At 38.7% G+C, this 13,792-nt stretch overlaps 1 protein-coding gene across 1 annotated transcript; it reads right to left on the bottom strand.

The window, feature by feature from the left end:
* Positions 1-5,718: 5,718 nt before the first annotated feature.
* Positions 5,719-12,667, bottom strand: Tspan6 (tetraspanin 6). The gene is made up of 8 exons (XM_013035104.1): positions 12,441-12,667; positions 11,418-11,606; positions 11,053-11,127; positions 10,108-10,206; positions 9,625-9,759; positions 8,991-9,074; positions 7,249-7,355; positions 5,719-6,513 (listed from the first exon to the last, which is right to left on the bottom strand). The coding sequence occupies exons 1-7, from the start codon at positions 12,525-12,527 to the stop codon at positions 7,287-7,289; spliced, it is 738 nt and encodes a 245-aa protein (XP_012890558.1). The 5' UTR covers positions 12,528-12,667; the 3' UTR covers positions 5,719-6,513; positions 7,249-7,286.
* Between the last annotated feature and the right edge of the window lie 1,125 nt (positions 12,668-13,792).

Genomic DNA, 13,792 nt, shown 5'->3' with positions numbered 1-13,792 from the left:
AGCTCAAGGCTAGCGCTCTACCACTTGAGCCACAGCACCACTTCCGGCTTTTTTCTTTTTGCTTATGTGGTGCTGAGGAATCAAACCCAGGGCCTAGAGCATGCAAGGCAATCGCTCTACCACTGAGCCACCTTCCCAGCCCTGCTTATTGTTTTTTAACTTAATAATATATTCACATGGGAACATGTTATGAACGCAACAAAACATGGAGTATCTTTATTAACATAAGAAATAGCTTATAAATGTTAGGAAGTGTTAGATCATGTGAAAAGATATGTAAAAGAAAATGATAGGGGTTAATGTTTAAGCTATAACTAACTCATTGTAATAATTTCCTTTGTTCATATGTTGTGGGGTCCAGTAATAGCAACAAGGTTTGTTCTTACATTGTACTTATTATATTGTCATTCATACTAACACATTACAAGGGCATATTAGGCAAAGGGCTTCCTTTTAAAAAGGCTTCATATGTAATAAAGACTGATTACAAGTTATTTGGGGGAAAATTTATTTTGACTTCTGATTGTGGGCTATCTCAAAGCTATTAAGATACAAGGTCAGGGCTGGGGGATGACGCACTGATGGAAATTTTGTGTAGCATGCCCAAGGCCCTGGTTTCATTCTCTAGCATCATACAAAAAGAGAATGGTACACACACTATATGATCAAAGTAACATGGGATTTGAGGATTTAAGTTCAAATCCCAGATCTGCCACATAATAGATATATGACCTTGGACAAGTTATTTATTAAATTTATTTTTAGGTCTTATTTTTTGGGAGGTGGAGAGTTCAGAATAGCACTAATTCCTTACATAGGAAAGTCAAATGTGGTAACGAGTCAGTGTTCTATCAATATTAGTTCTCATCTTCCCTCTGAACAAGAAACAGAGTTGGAAAAAAATTCTTTTGGGGGGGGGTCCAGTCGTGGGGCCTGAACTCTGGGCCTGGGCGCTGTCCCTCAGCTCTTCAGCTCAAGGCTAACGCTCTACCACTTGAACTACAGTGCCACTTCTGGCTTTTTTCTTTTTGCTTATGTGGTGCTGAGGAATCTAACCCAGGATCTCAGGCATGCAAGGCAAGCACTCTACCACTGAGCCACCTTCCCAGCCCCTGAAAAAAAAATTATTTGTGCCACTTTCAAGCTAAGGAAGCACATGCATTTCCATACCTCTCAGAATCTCTTAGGTTGTCTCCTGACTTTGTTGCCCTAACTGCATACAACCTTGCTACTCAACCTTCCAGTTATGATTGAGTTCTCTATACTGTAGACACTTACTTGTGAACCAATTGTGTATATTCATGCTCTGTCAGTTGAATTTGCTTTGAGAATGTAGTTACTACACTTGTTTTCCCAGTCAAGGTGGTAAGAAACTTCTGTTCCAATAAGGAGCCCTTCCAACTCATTTTACTTTTTTATTAAAAATTTTGAGTATATGGTAAGAACACCACATGATCAAATATAGCAACCTTACCCAAAGAACCCACTTTCACTTGTGGTAGAGCCAGTGCTAATAAACCCTTACAGCAGCTGTTTCATGTGCCCCAATTTTCATAAACTGACACAGGGGTGGCACACTATAGTAAAGGATCCAACTCAGATAACATTGAATGAATGTCAATGTATAAAATGTCAGAGGATAGAGGCTTTAAAATTTTAGGTGTTCAGGACTGGAAAGGTGGCTCAATGATAGAGTGCTTGCCTTGCATGCATGAGGCCCTGGGTTCGATTCCTCAGCACCACATAAACAGGAAAAAAAAGCAAGAAGTGGCACTGTGGCTCAAGTGGTAGAGCACTAGCCTTGAGCTGAAGAGCTGAGGGACAGTGCCAGGCCCAGAGTTCAGGCCCCAGGTCCGACAAAAAAAATTAGGTGTTCAGAATGTTAAGCTTTCAGGTACTGTAGGGTCAGTAGAGTGTAAGCAAGCTGTTATAGCCAACACAACTCAAGTGCATGACCTGACAGTAATAGTTTAGTTCTGCTTATCATTTCCATTTAAGTCCTCAAAGTAAACACCTTCACCTAAGAGCAGAAATCCAAATACAATCCCTTGGAGGGTGCCACACAGGGAAAGGAAATTCGCAGCAAAGAAAACTAATATGAGCAAGAAAAAGAGAAAAAAAATCAGGATATTCCAATGTAAAATAAAATAAGAAAAAAAATTCAGTGGCATCAAATGCAGCTGAAGAGTCAAGAATGAAAAGTAGCAAAATGTGAATTGACCAGGAGGAAGTTAGCAGTGGTTTTGAGGTTAAGTGGTTTTTAACTGGGTAAGTGGTTTCTATTATATAAATGGTGACTTGTTTAGAATGACATGTTTAAATCAACAATTTGCTTTCACCAGACGGTTAAAGGACCATTATAATTAGACTCCTTCCTTCATTAGTATTTACTGTGCTCTTACAAGTATCCAACCCCACAAAGCCACAGGTAGAGATACCTAATAGAAAAGCTGTAATTAAATCAGAATGGCAATCACAAGCAATCTAAACAAAGTTTTAAACCAAGGACTTAAAAATAGGAGTCTCATTCCCTTGTAGTTTTTCAATTAAAATATGCTTTTATGATATATTAGCCTTTTGTTTACCTCTTTGTGTGGGATGGTACCTGAGGTTGAACTGAGGGCCTTGCACTTACTGCTGTCACTCTCCCACTTGATCCATACCTTCAGCCCTGATTTTTGCTTGTTACTTGGAAATGGAGTCTCTCCCTAGACTGGCTTCAAACTGCCATCCTCCAGATCTCAGCCTCTTGCATAGTTAAGATTGAAGGTGTGAGCCACCAGGACCTGGCTTGTTTTCCTTTCTAAACTGTTTGATTTGCCAGCCTAGAAGAGTAGCAGAGTTTAATAAATAAAAATATCTCAAGGTGTTTTATGTATGCTGTGAGGAAAAGCAAAAATGCTATTTATATCTTGTTAGATTTTTCTACAAACATATAAAAGCCCACACAAAATAGCCCAGAGAAACCAAAATTTCCTCAGTTTTATTGCCTTTTATCTAATCATTTAACAGATTTGTTTAACCACATCCCTGGCAAAGCACCAACTTGGATTCTGACAGGAGAGTAAAAACAGCAGTTCTCAAAAAATCTTCTGTGAGTTACAAGGAAAAACAGAAATGGTTTTTATACCATAGACATTTATTTCCACAAACATTTGCTGCCTATAACACCAACCCAACAACTCACTTGGAATAGACCATGGAAAGTTACCAATTTCACCACATTTTCAGAGATTATAACTACAGATCTCTGCTTCTCAAAGCAGAGTTAAAAGCCACATTGTAGTGAGAAATCTGCTCCCTGGAAATAAAACCAGCTCACAGGATACATTTGGCACATCAAACATAGAGAATTATTTTAAGTTTAAACATGGATATATTTTGTTTTGTTTTGTTTTGCTTTTTTTTTTTTGTTTTTGGGTCCAGTCGTGGGGCCTGAACTCTGGGCCTGGGCGCTGTCCCTCAGCTCTTCAGCTCAAGGCTAGCCCTCTACCACTTGAGCCACAGCGCCACTTCTGGCTTTTTCTTTTGCTTATGTGGTGCTGAGGAATCGAACCCAGGGCCTCAGGCATGCAAGGCAAGTGCTTTACCACTGAGCCACCTTCCCAGCCCCATGGATATATTTTGAAACACAATAAAATTCCTGATATTTTCTAAAACAAAACTTCAAAGGTATTTGGTTTGGAAGACTAAAGTTCAGGCCTGTGCCACTGAGAATTTCTTCTCTCTTCAATTGCCACATTGATGCCTTCTGTCAGGTATCTCTACAAAAAGGCACAGATGCTATGTCCAGAGACCCTACCTTTAGCTAGCTATTCTAGTTAGCAAAATACAGAAAATTTTATTTTTTATCAGTTATAATCATGTGGCACCAGGGTATCCATTAGCTTCAGAATTAAGGTTTGTAATCCCATATACATATACAAAGGGCTTTTTTAATTTGTCATCCAAAATAAACCCACCTTAGAAACAAACCAACTTTTTCTACTTTCTATATAGTTTTTTTTTTTTTAGTAACGAGGGGAAATCTTAAAAAAAAAATCTAAAGAAACCTTGAAAGGGTTTTCAAGGTCATCATAACAAAAACTGCCTGTTTGAAAACTATTTGTTTCTTCAAAAAATGTCAATAGCAGGAATCTCAATTAACTTCCATCATTGCTTTCTTACAACTCTTAGGTCAAAAGCCACTCCTGTCACAGTCTAATAGAGAATATCCTTTTTAGGGGAGTAGTAGTAGGGTTTGAACTCAGTCTTGTGATTACTAGGTAGGTACTCTACTTCTAAGACACATCATTGGCCTGAGAATATCCTGTTTAAGCAGTTAACTCCAAACATTTTAACATAGGTATCTGAAATTCATTATTCTATTTAACTAGTGTATTTTATTTAACTTATATTAATTATACAAAATAATTTGCACACATGTATATAATGAACTTTAATCATATTCATCCCCCATTAGCCTGTCTCACCACCTTGCCTCCTCCTAATGTTCCTCCTCTGTGCAAACTAGCCAGCAGTATTTGTGTTTTATTTATAATGGCAATTGACTTCCTGTACCTTATTTGAGAGACTATGTAGACAATATGGCAATTACAGACAAAAACAGGTTTCACTAATGGATATACAAAGAAAATGACTCTCAAATCAACTCGCCTTAATAATTAATTTCCATATTAGCTTATAAACACAGGTTTTATTCTTCCATATAAGACTTTCTGGGGCTGGGAAGGTGGCTCAGTGGTAGAGCGCTTGCCTTGCATGCATGAGGCCCTGGGTTCGATTCCTCAGCAACACATAAGCAAAAAGAAAAAAAGCCAGAAGTGGTACTATGGCTCAAGTGGAAGAGGTCTAGCCTTGAGCTGAAGAGCTGAGGGACAGCGCCCAGGTCCAGAGTTCAGGCCCCACGACTGGACCCCCCCCAAAAAAAAGAAAGACTTTCTGTGTGTCTGTGTACCAGTACTGAAGTTTAAATTCAGGGTTTCATATTTTTGCTCTGCCTTTTTGCACAAGGCTTGGGCCCTACCACTTGAGCCATATCTCTACTTGTAGCTTTCTGCTGGTCAATTTAAGAGTCTCAAAGACTCTTCTGTCAGTGAAAACCACAATGCTCAGATCTCAGACAGTAATATTACAGATATGAGCCATCAGAACCTGGTGTTGTTTTATTGTAAACTATGTGATCAAAAGTCTGATTCCTAGGAGAATGCTAAGCATATTCTAATTTAGCCACCTGAAATGTGATTTTATTACAGGAAATGGTTGGGTTTTTTGGATGTTTTCTTTTGCTGGTTGTGGGACTTGAACTCTGGGCTTAGGCACTGTTCCTGAGCTCTTCAGCTCAAGGCAAGTACCTTACTACTTGAGCCACAGTGCCACTTCCGGTTTTCTGGTGGTTAGAGGTAAGAGTCTCAAGGACTTTCCTGCCCAGACTGGCTTTGAACTGTGCTCCTGAGATCTCAGCCTCCTGAGTAGCTAGGATTACAGCTGTGAGCCACCGGCACCTTGCAGGAAATAGTGATTTAAACAGGGTCATCTCTTTAATGAGACTTAGGGCCTCAGCCTGTATTTTCTGAGGGGTATAAACTGGACTTCAAATACAAATGAGCAATCTCACTTACTCAGTGGAAAGTACCCATCCCACAGATTTTCTAAAAATTAAAAATTCTTTTAGAGGGAAACAGTATTGATTGTGTAAAAGATTTATTAAAAAAAAGATTTATTAATCAACGACACAAACTACAACTAACATTGACCTTAATATTGACAATTAAATCATAGCAACCTGGTAAGGAAATTCTAATTGAAGAAAATAAGTTCTATTAAATTTCTAAGGAAAAGGCAGTGATTCTAACACTTTTAAAGCAGCCATATGAACTGTTCAAACAATAGGGAAAAAATATCAACATCAATACAACATCAATACTTAGTTTGGAGGCAAAGAATTATAAATTACATAGTGACACATGATGTGTCACAGAACATTTGTAATTCCTTTAGTCTCAGTGCTTTAGACCCAAAGCTTTACAGTGCTACCACCACCCAGGACTCTCGTGATAGGCTCCATCCAATGACTAGCTAGAATTGAATTACACTATGTGACTCTCTGCTTGTCAGCAGAACAGACAATAATGAACATTTTCCCTTCTTGATGCAAATTATACATTCAAACCAGATAATCTTGTCTGGTAAGAGGCTAGTTCAGAAAGGCCAATTTTCTATTATACTGTATCAACAGCAAATTCAGAAAGATTTAAGTTTCTATCAATAACAAACTAGCAAATGCACAGCACTTTTCAAAGGCTTGTTGAGAAAAAATAAAGTTAAGAGAAACACTGCATTATCTCATTTACAATTTACTAACTCAGTTTCAGAGAGATACAAGTTTTCAATGCTCTAACATGAATAGGACAAAGGTAGACTTAAAACACAAGTGAACAAATATCTTGCTTGCAGTCATAATCTCTTTCAGCCACGTAATTTTATAATTCACTTAGGGAGAACTCAAGTATCCTAAAATTAAAGAAAAGTTAATTTACTTGTTCCTTAAATTTCTATATGTTCATGTCTTTGCCTACATTCTAATCTGTTCTCACTAATGAAGATTTTCTCATATATTCCCAGTCAGTCCCACAATGAAAATATGAAAATGCTATGGTTCTCATCATAGTTTACTATTTCCCCCAAATCAGGTTCTTCGTTAGCCAAGATGAATTTATAGATAAAATGGTCTAATAAAAACATCATTCAACCAAGAAAGCAATATTCTCAAACACTGATTAAGACTGTGGTGAATGACTTTGTATATAACTCATGAGGTGCAGTTCTTGTTTAGCATGCTTAAGGTTTTGGGTTTAATCTCCAGAGGCCCCCCACAACTATAGCAAATGAAACTAAGGAAAGGCTAAGGGAAAGCCTAATATTGGTCAAGAACAGAGTGTACATATTTTCCAGGAAACCTCATAGACAAAGACCATTCCATTTCTCCTCACTCTAACTCAAAACACATGAGAAATGGGACCCCTTAAGATCTTTAGGTTGATGTGTATAAATCAGGGCATATAATATATACATATATATATGTATATAATATAATATAAATCAGACAAACTAAGCATAGACAAGCTAAGTTATTCCTTTCTGGTACTTATACAACACCAGCAAAATTTTAATATGGTTCTAGTTCAGACTATAACACATACAGACACAGGGTGGATTAAATATCAATATTAACCAAAATGCACACACCTTTAAGTCGAAAAGGAATTAACCCATCTGAATTCTTATTACACTATTTCATACTGGTTATCTGTTATGGCACGAGAAAGGTAGTAAGCCAGAAAAATTCCAATTAGCTGGAAAGAAAATAGTAACAAAATTAAACACACCAAAAAATCACTTGAAGACCTCAGAATATACATGTATTCTATCAGTTGTAATTCATTAATTTCCTTCCTTGAGTGTTTCTAGATGTTTCGCATTCTGTACTAGCAGGCTAGTTCAGCAGTAGATTAATTCCAAGGATACAAGTTTTACTACTATGGTGACTAAGAACTTCACAATTAATATGAAATAAAAAATCAGGAGTCATGAGTTTTGGACAAACCCTAAGTTACTATGAAATATAACACTTGGCTCAGAATAAGCATCTTACCGAGTAAAACTTCCATCTATGAGTGCAGTGGAAAGCAGTGCAATAATTATGTGAATGCTCTAGAATGCCTGTGCTGTCCAATAGTCACTAGTCTCATATGGGTGCTAAGTACTTCAGATCGGACTAGTGCAACAAAGGTTCTCTTTTTTTCTTTTTTTCACAATAGTAGTGGTTAGAACTCAGGGCTTATACTTGCTGAGCTGTTGCAATATTGTTCCACTAGTTATTTTTAGGACAGTGTCTTGCCTTCTTTCTGAGCCACAATCCTCCCCCTACTTTTAGAATTCCAGTTGTCACTAGTTTCACAGGCAGGCACTACCACATCCAGCTTCCATTCCATTCACACAGATGTTTCACCCACGCTGGCCAGGCATAACAATCCTCCTAATCTTAGCCTCTCATAGTTTGGATGAGAGATACATACAGTTCGCAGCTATGGGTTGAAAAGGAATCGTTAAAATTTTCTCTGACCAAGCCGGTCTTCAACTTTAATCCTCCCATTCTCAGATTCCCAAGAACCTTGTGGTTATATTTAATGTTTATAACTTTTCAAAGGGGACTAGTGGCTATTATATTAGTACAAATGAAAATAACTACATAAAGTAGTTTGCAAGGTTATCTTTGTACAGTCTTCTTTCTATAATATTGAATATAAAATAACATGCTCTAAAAAACCACTTAGTGACACAGTTTTCACACTACAGTAACATTGGTATGGGAGACTGTATCATTTAAATTTTAATACGTTTGAAAGTACATGCAAATCACCAGCTAGCTGCAGCTCTATAATGTTTTAGAAATCTGACTAATTTCAGAAAAATATCAAGGTTTCTATCTAATATTTTGTTTAAATACAGGATTATTGGATTCCACAGTTAACCACTTAAAACACATTTACTAGGCAGGGAAGGGGGTATGGCAGTCTTAGAGGGCTTGCCAAACATTCATGAGGCCCTGGGTTTGATTCCCAGCACTGAATAAAGAAAAGAAAGACATCACTTTTAGGAGTTAATTCTAAGTTGTGCCTTTTTAAGCTATGACTAACCATGACAACAGAAACTGAAATTCAGAGCACTGTGTAATTGTTGAAAACATAAGATGAAAGATATTTTCTCTTAAAGGAAAATCTAAATAATAACAAATCAACCCATTAAGTCCAATCACTCCATTTCTATACTGTGACTGGTAACCGGGAGCTTTGTGAAATTATGACTACTTACACTGCCCTCACTATCCAGGCGCCTGAACAAAGCCTCAGGCCTTAAAGTAAAACCTTTCCAGTTTACACCTACCAAAGGAATGAACAAACATTTCCCAAAGAACAAGACGGACTTACTTGAAAGCAAGCTACTCCGAAGGAAATTCCAGCTACAACTCCCATTTCCGATTCTATAATCGTCATCACTTTTATAAAACAGCCCTGGTGGGAGCAGAAAACATGCAACACAAGCAATCAGTGGTTTTCTTTACAGTAATAAATACTTTGATCATACACCTTCACAAAAAGATGAGTTTTAGCATTTGATTGTTATTTACTGAAATCTATCCTTTTTCTTTTTTGTTTATTTATTTATATTGTGAATTTATTTATATTGTGAAAATACCATACAGAGGGGTCACCATTACGTGGGCAAGATAACGAGTACATTTCTTATCAAGCATTGTTGCCTCCTCCTTTGTTTCCCCTTCCCATCCCTTCCCATAACCCACCTCCTCCCACCCCCCCTACCCAGTCCTCCCCCACAATGAAATCTATCCTTTTTCATAGGTTTTCAATTCCCAGTCTTTCCACCTTTTGGAGCATGCATTTGAATGTGCTACTTGCTAGTTGTGTGAAATCAAGTTCTACTTATTCTGCCTACTTCAGATTATATGAGTAAAATTAATGTGAGTAAAAATTAAATAAAGAAAACTTTGTATTCAGTCAAGTCCTCAAAGGTTATCAACTAGAGAATCCTAAGTCTCCTTACTTCATGGTTTACTTGATTTGCATCCTTTAGTGGAGAACAGTCTTCAATTCTACAGCAACTCTTGGGAAATCCTATTTCTGTGTAATAATCACTATCTTTCCAATCCCTATAGTTGGTGACACCGCAGCAATGTAACTGAAAAAGCCAACAAAAGCATTTAGAGTTCAAAATACAACTTTATAGCCAAACATTTAATCTAACTTAATCACTTTTTGCAAACTGTGCTCAAAAGAATAATACATTCAATGAGGAGATATGAAATATGACAACTTTGGAATGACCTTACATTTCCTGTTATGGTTAGCATTAATAGTATTTGTCTATGATGCAAATAGGGAGGGAAGAGAACAGGATCACATGAGGATGCAAATATGTCAGTATCATCACATACTTCTTTCCTGTATATGGGGACAACATCTAGTTTTACTCTAGCTCTCTCTTTCCTCTGAGGTCAATAGGGAGACACTGCCTCTGACCACTTACCGTGTTTTGGATCTTGTCTACTGCTTCACTTCTATAGTCTCCTGTCAAGTTGTAAGACTTCAAAGCTTTCTCATAATTGCTTTTAAAGCTGTTCTTAATCTATAACAAAGAAATACAATGTCAGTAAACAAATGTTCTACAAAGTTCCTTTGGGTTTTAGATTAAAGAAATTCTTGAATATGACCCTGGTTATATCTCTGATAATTAACTTCCATGGTCCAATCTTGGCTTTTAAGGGATATACTTAGTTGAGGAGACTAAAACATTGTAATTTAATGTAACAACTAGTATAATTTCAAAGTACTATAGACCATTTACCAAGTGTCAGCTTTGTACTGCATATTTCACCCCTCACCTTCCAAATCTTTCTCCACTTTGTACATATTTGGTGCCTATGAAATTAAGATCCAAAACCCTACGTTTGGACATTGCACTAATAATTCATAAAACACTGTAAAAGCATTCACTACTCACTGAATAACTTCATAAACCACCACAGATTTACTTGATTTCAGTATGATTTTAACATATCAACATTAAGCTATCAATGGTTTACATTAAGGATATGGTCTTTTCAACATGTCTAGCTTTAAGAAGGTATGAATTTTGTGTTACAAACTTTTTACTCTATTAGTGAAGTTATAAATTGTACTATTCCAGGTGAATATGTACTTTCACGCAAAGTGATCAGTGGAAACGTGATTATGGCTATGTTTAAATTTTCCTCTAGTGATTACAAATTTGGTCTACAAATTTGTAAATTTTTCATTTCTATTAAAAGTGGCACGTCATTTTTATTAGAAAGTCACTATTGTCGCATACAGATCAAAAACTAAGCTTTAAATGCTGTTAAGTGATTTTTATAACTATTGAAAGTCTGTTACTCAATTTATTTTTATTTGAAAGGATAAGTTGTAACATATTAGGCTCCATAACAAGGCTTACCTCATGTCTGAAAACAAATCCTACTATGGCAGCAACTAACTCCACCAAAAATATGAGAGTCAGAAACATAGCATACTGTGGGGGGAAAAGAAAGTCTAAGTCAGCACAAATAAAATCTAGCACAGCTGCAAACGGAGCCGAAGGGGAGATAAGGTTCTGCTTGATCAGTTCAGCATATTTTTCTCGAAAAGGGCATGGAAAACAATTCAAAAATATCTATTTTGAAAATAGAATCTGGCAGCTAAGTTTTCATATGGGACAAGAAAAATTCTAAAGGGCTACAGCCAGTTGCAAGAAACAAAGCCTACAATACAGGAGACTTTCTTAAGAAATCCAAGAATATTCTAAGATAAGCAAGGACTCACCAGTTTCAGCATCCATGCAGAAGCACGGCAGGTAGCAAAACAACCGAAGGTCCCCAAAAGTATGATAACAGTACCAGTGCCAATAAGCACGAAGGGGACATTGGTGGCTTTCTCATTTAAGAGGGAAAAATAATTTTCCAGGCTCACCTTGCCCCAAATACCAACGGCAAGGAGGATAACGCCAGTGATCTACGTGAGAAATCAAGAAAATAGAAATAGTTAGGCAACTGTACAAATACACTATCATCTTCAAGTCACACACCAGGAAGTATTTAAAATTAAACGGACAAAAGGATTAATCTTGCAGTCTGTTTGCTACGGAGCTGTGGTTAAGACAAGATAGAAGAGAAGGATGGGAGAGGGTAGGAGGAGGTTCAGTACACAAACCTGGGGTGAGTACAACGCTTATCAAAATTCTTTAAATCTGTTTTATTGTGTAAACACAGGCTTTTATCTTATTTGCTTGAGGGATCAAACTTCTCAAGTATTTACTTCTTCTCAAGGAAAAAAAATCTTCCAGGAGGAAAACATTGTTTCCCAGTTCCAGACTTCCCCCATCCCCCACTCTCAATTAAGGATGAACACTGGCTACAAAGGAATAGTACACAAAAGCCAACCCAAGGATAGATTCGCGGGAGTGGAGCCATACCATTCTTACCTGGGAAACACTCCCCTCTTAGGAAGCAGTGAAAAGAAAGACACTATTATACAAGTGAGCTCTCAAAGGAGACAAGCAAGCCTTGGTGCTCCAATGGGTCAGGAACGAACAACCTTGTGTGTTCGGGACCTTAACTCCATTTCCTGGGCCATCTGGGCTCCCCAATTCAGCCTACACGCTACCACCGTCCGCACTCGGACCCCAGTTCGTTGCCTGACTTCCAGGCTTAGACACCAGATACGCTAGGGCTGGGGTCCTAGGAGTGCCTCCACCTCAACCCCAGCCCCCTCCCTACCCGAGTTCCCTCCTCTCGAGGTCACACCCACCACCTAATCCCAGGATTCCCAGCCGTCTCAGTCTCTCACCCAAAAGATGAAAGTGTAGATCAAGAGGACGCTCTTAAAGCAAGTAATGACTGGTTTAGTCTGCAGTCTCCTAGACGGGGACGCCATGACTAGCTGGAGACCCTGCACCACACAACTCAGGGATCGAACAGCGCCAACAACACACGAATTCCCCGAGTTTTCCCGGAAACTGCCGAGAATTTACGAGTGTCTGCAACTGAGAAGAGCCGGAAACACAGTACGATTTTCTAGAGGGTAAAAGGCCTGCTGGCTGCCGGAAAGTGGCGGCAATTTCCGAGCGCCCCCTACCGAAGGCAACTGAAAACTAAATATAAAGTTCTAGTTTCGTACATTTCAGATTTCCATTTAAGTGAAGTTGTCTTCTCTTTTTCTCCTGATCTTTCCTAACCCTAACTCCTTCTAGTGCTTAAAACTTTTATCACGTTGTTTCTGTCACTAAACACTGCATTGCACTGAGATTCTGCCTCCAGGGTCTCTGATATCCTAGAAGGAAGGGGAAAAAATGTGGGAAAAAACTGCTTTCACTGTATTTGATGTTGGTATAATTTGTGGAGGGGAAGGGAGAAAACAAATTGTTTAAATAGGGATACAGGTGGACCCATTGCAACAATGAGATGTACAAGATGTTATGTCAAAAATGAACTTTACAGCTTTGGGGGGGGAGTAGGAGGGGATGGGAAGGGATGGGAAGGGAAAACAAAGAAGGAGGCAACAATGCGTGATAAGAAATGTACTCAAGGGCTGGGAAGGTGGCTCAGTGGTAGAGCGCTTGCCTTGCATGCTCAAGGCCCTGGGTTCGATTCCTCAGCACCACATAAGCAAACAGAAAAAAGCCGGAAGTGGCGCTGTGGCTCAAGTGGTGGAACACTAGCCTTGAGCTGAAGAGCTAAGGGACAACGCCCAGTCCCAGAGTTCAGGCCCCACGACCGGACCCAAAAAAAAAAAAGAAAAGAAATGTACTCAAGTGGCCCTGTAGCTCAAGTGGTAGAGCGCTTGCCTTGAGCTGAAGAGCTGAGGGACAGCGCCCAGGCCCAGAGTTCAAGCCCCACGACCGACCAAAAAAATAAAAAAGAAATTCCATGGGCTGGGAAGGTGGCTCAGTGGTGGAGCGCTTGCCTTGCATGCACGAGGCCCTGGGTTCGATTCCTCAGCACCACATAAGCAGAAAGAAAAAAAGCCGGAAGTGGCGCTGTAGCTCAAGTGGTAGAGCGCTAGCCTTGAGCTGAAGAGCTGAGGGACAGCGCCCAGGCACAGAGTTCAGGTCCCACGACCGGACCCAAAAAAAAAAAAAAAAAAGAAATGTACTCATTATCTTGCCCATGTAATTGTATCCCCTCTGTACGGTATTTTCA

This window comes from Dipodomys ordii, unplaced genomic scaffold (genome assembly GCF_000151885.1).
Source record: "Dipodomys ordii isolate 6190 unplaced genomic scaffold, Dord_2.0 Scaffold203, whole genome shotgun sequence".
Taxonomy (NCBI): domain Eukaryota; kingdom Metazoa; phylum Chordata; class Mammalia; order Rodentia; family Heteromyidae; genus Dipodomys; species Dipodomys ordii.
Note: the sequence above shows the minus strand (reverse complement) of the source record. Positions and strands in the feature narration are given on the sequence as shown.

What these genes read in the sequence shown, in the direction of transcription:
- Tspan6 (XM_013035104.1), bottom strand. Translation starts at nt 12,527, where the DNA reads ATGGCGTCCCCGTCTAGGAGACTGCAGACTAAACCAGTCATTACTTGC. An exon ending in TCTACACTTTCATCTTTTGG is followed by an intron (nt 11,607 to 12,440) that starts GTGAGAGACTGA and finishes TTTCTCACGTAG; the next exon opens with ATCACTGGCGTTATCCTCCT. An exon ending in CAAATCAAGTAAACCATGAA is followed by an intron (nt 9,075 to 9,624) that starts GTAAGGAGACTT and finishes TGCTCCCACCAG; the next exon opens with GGCTGTTTTATAAAAGTGAT.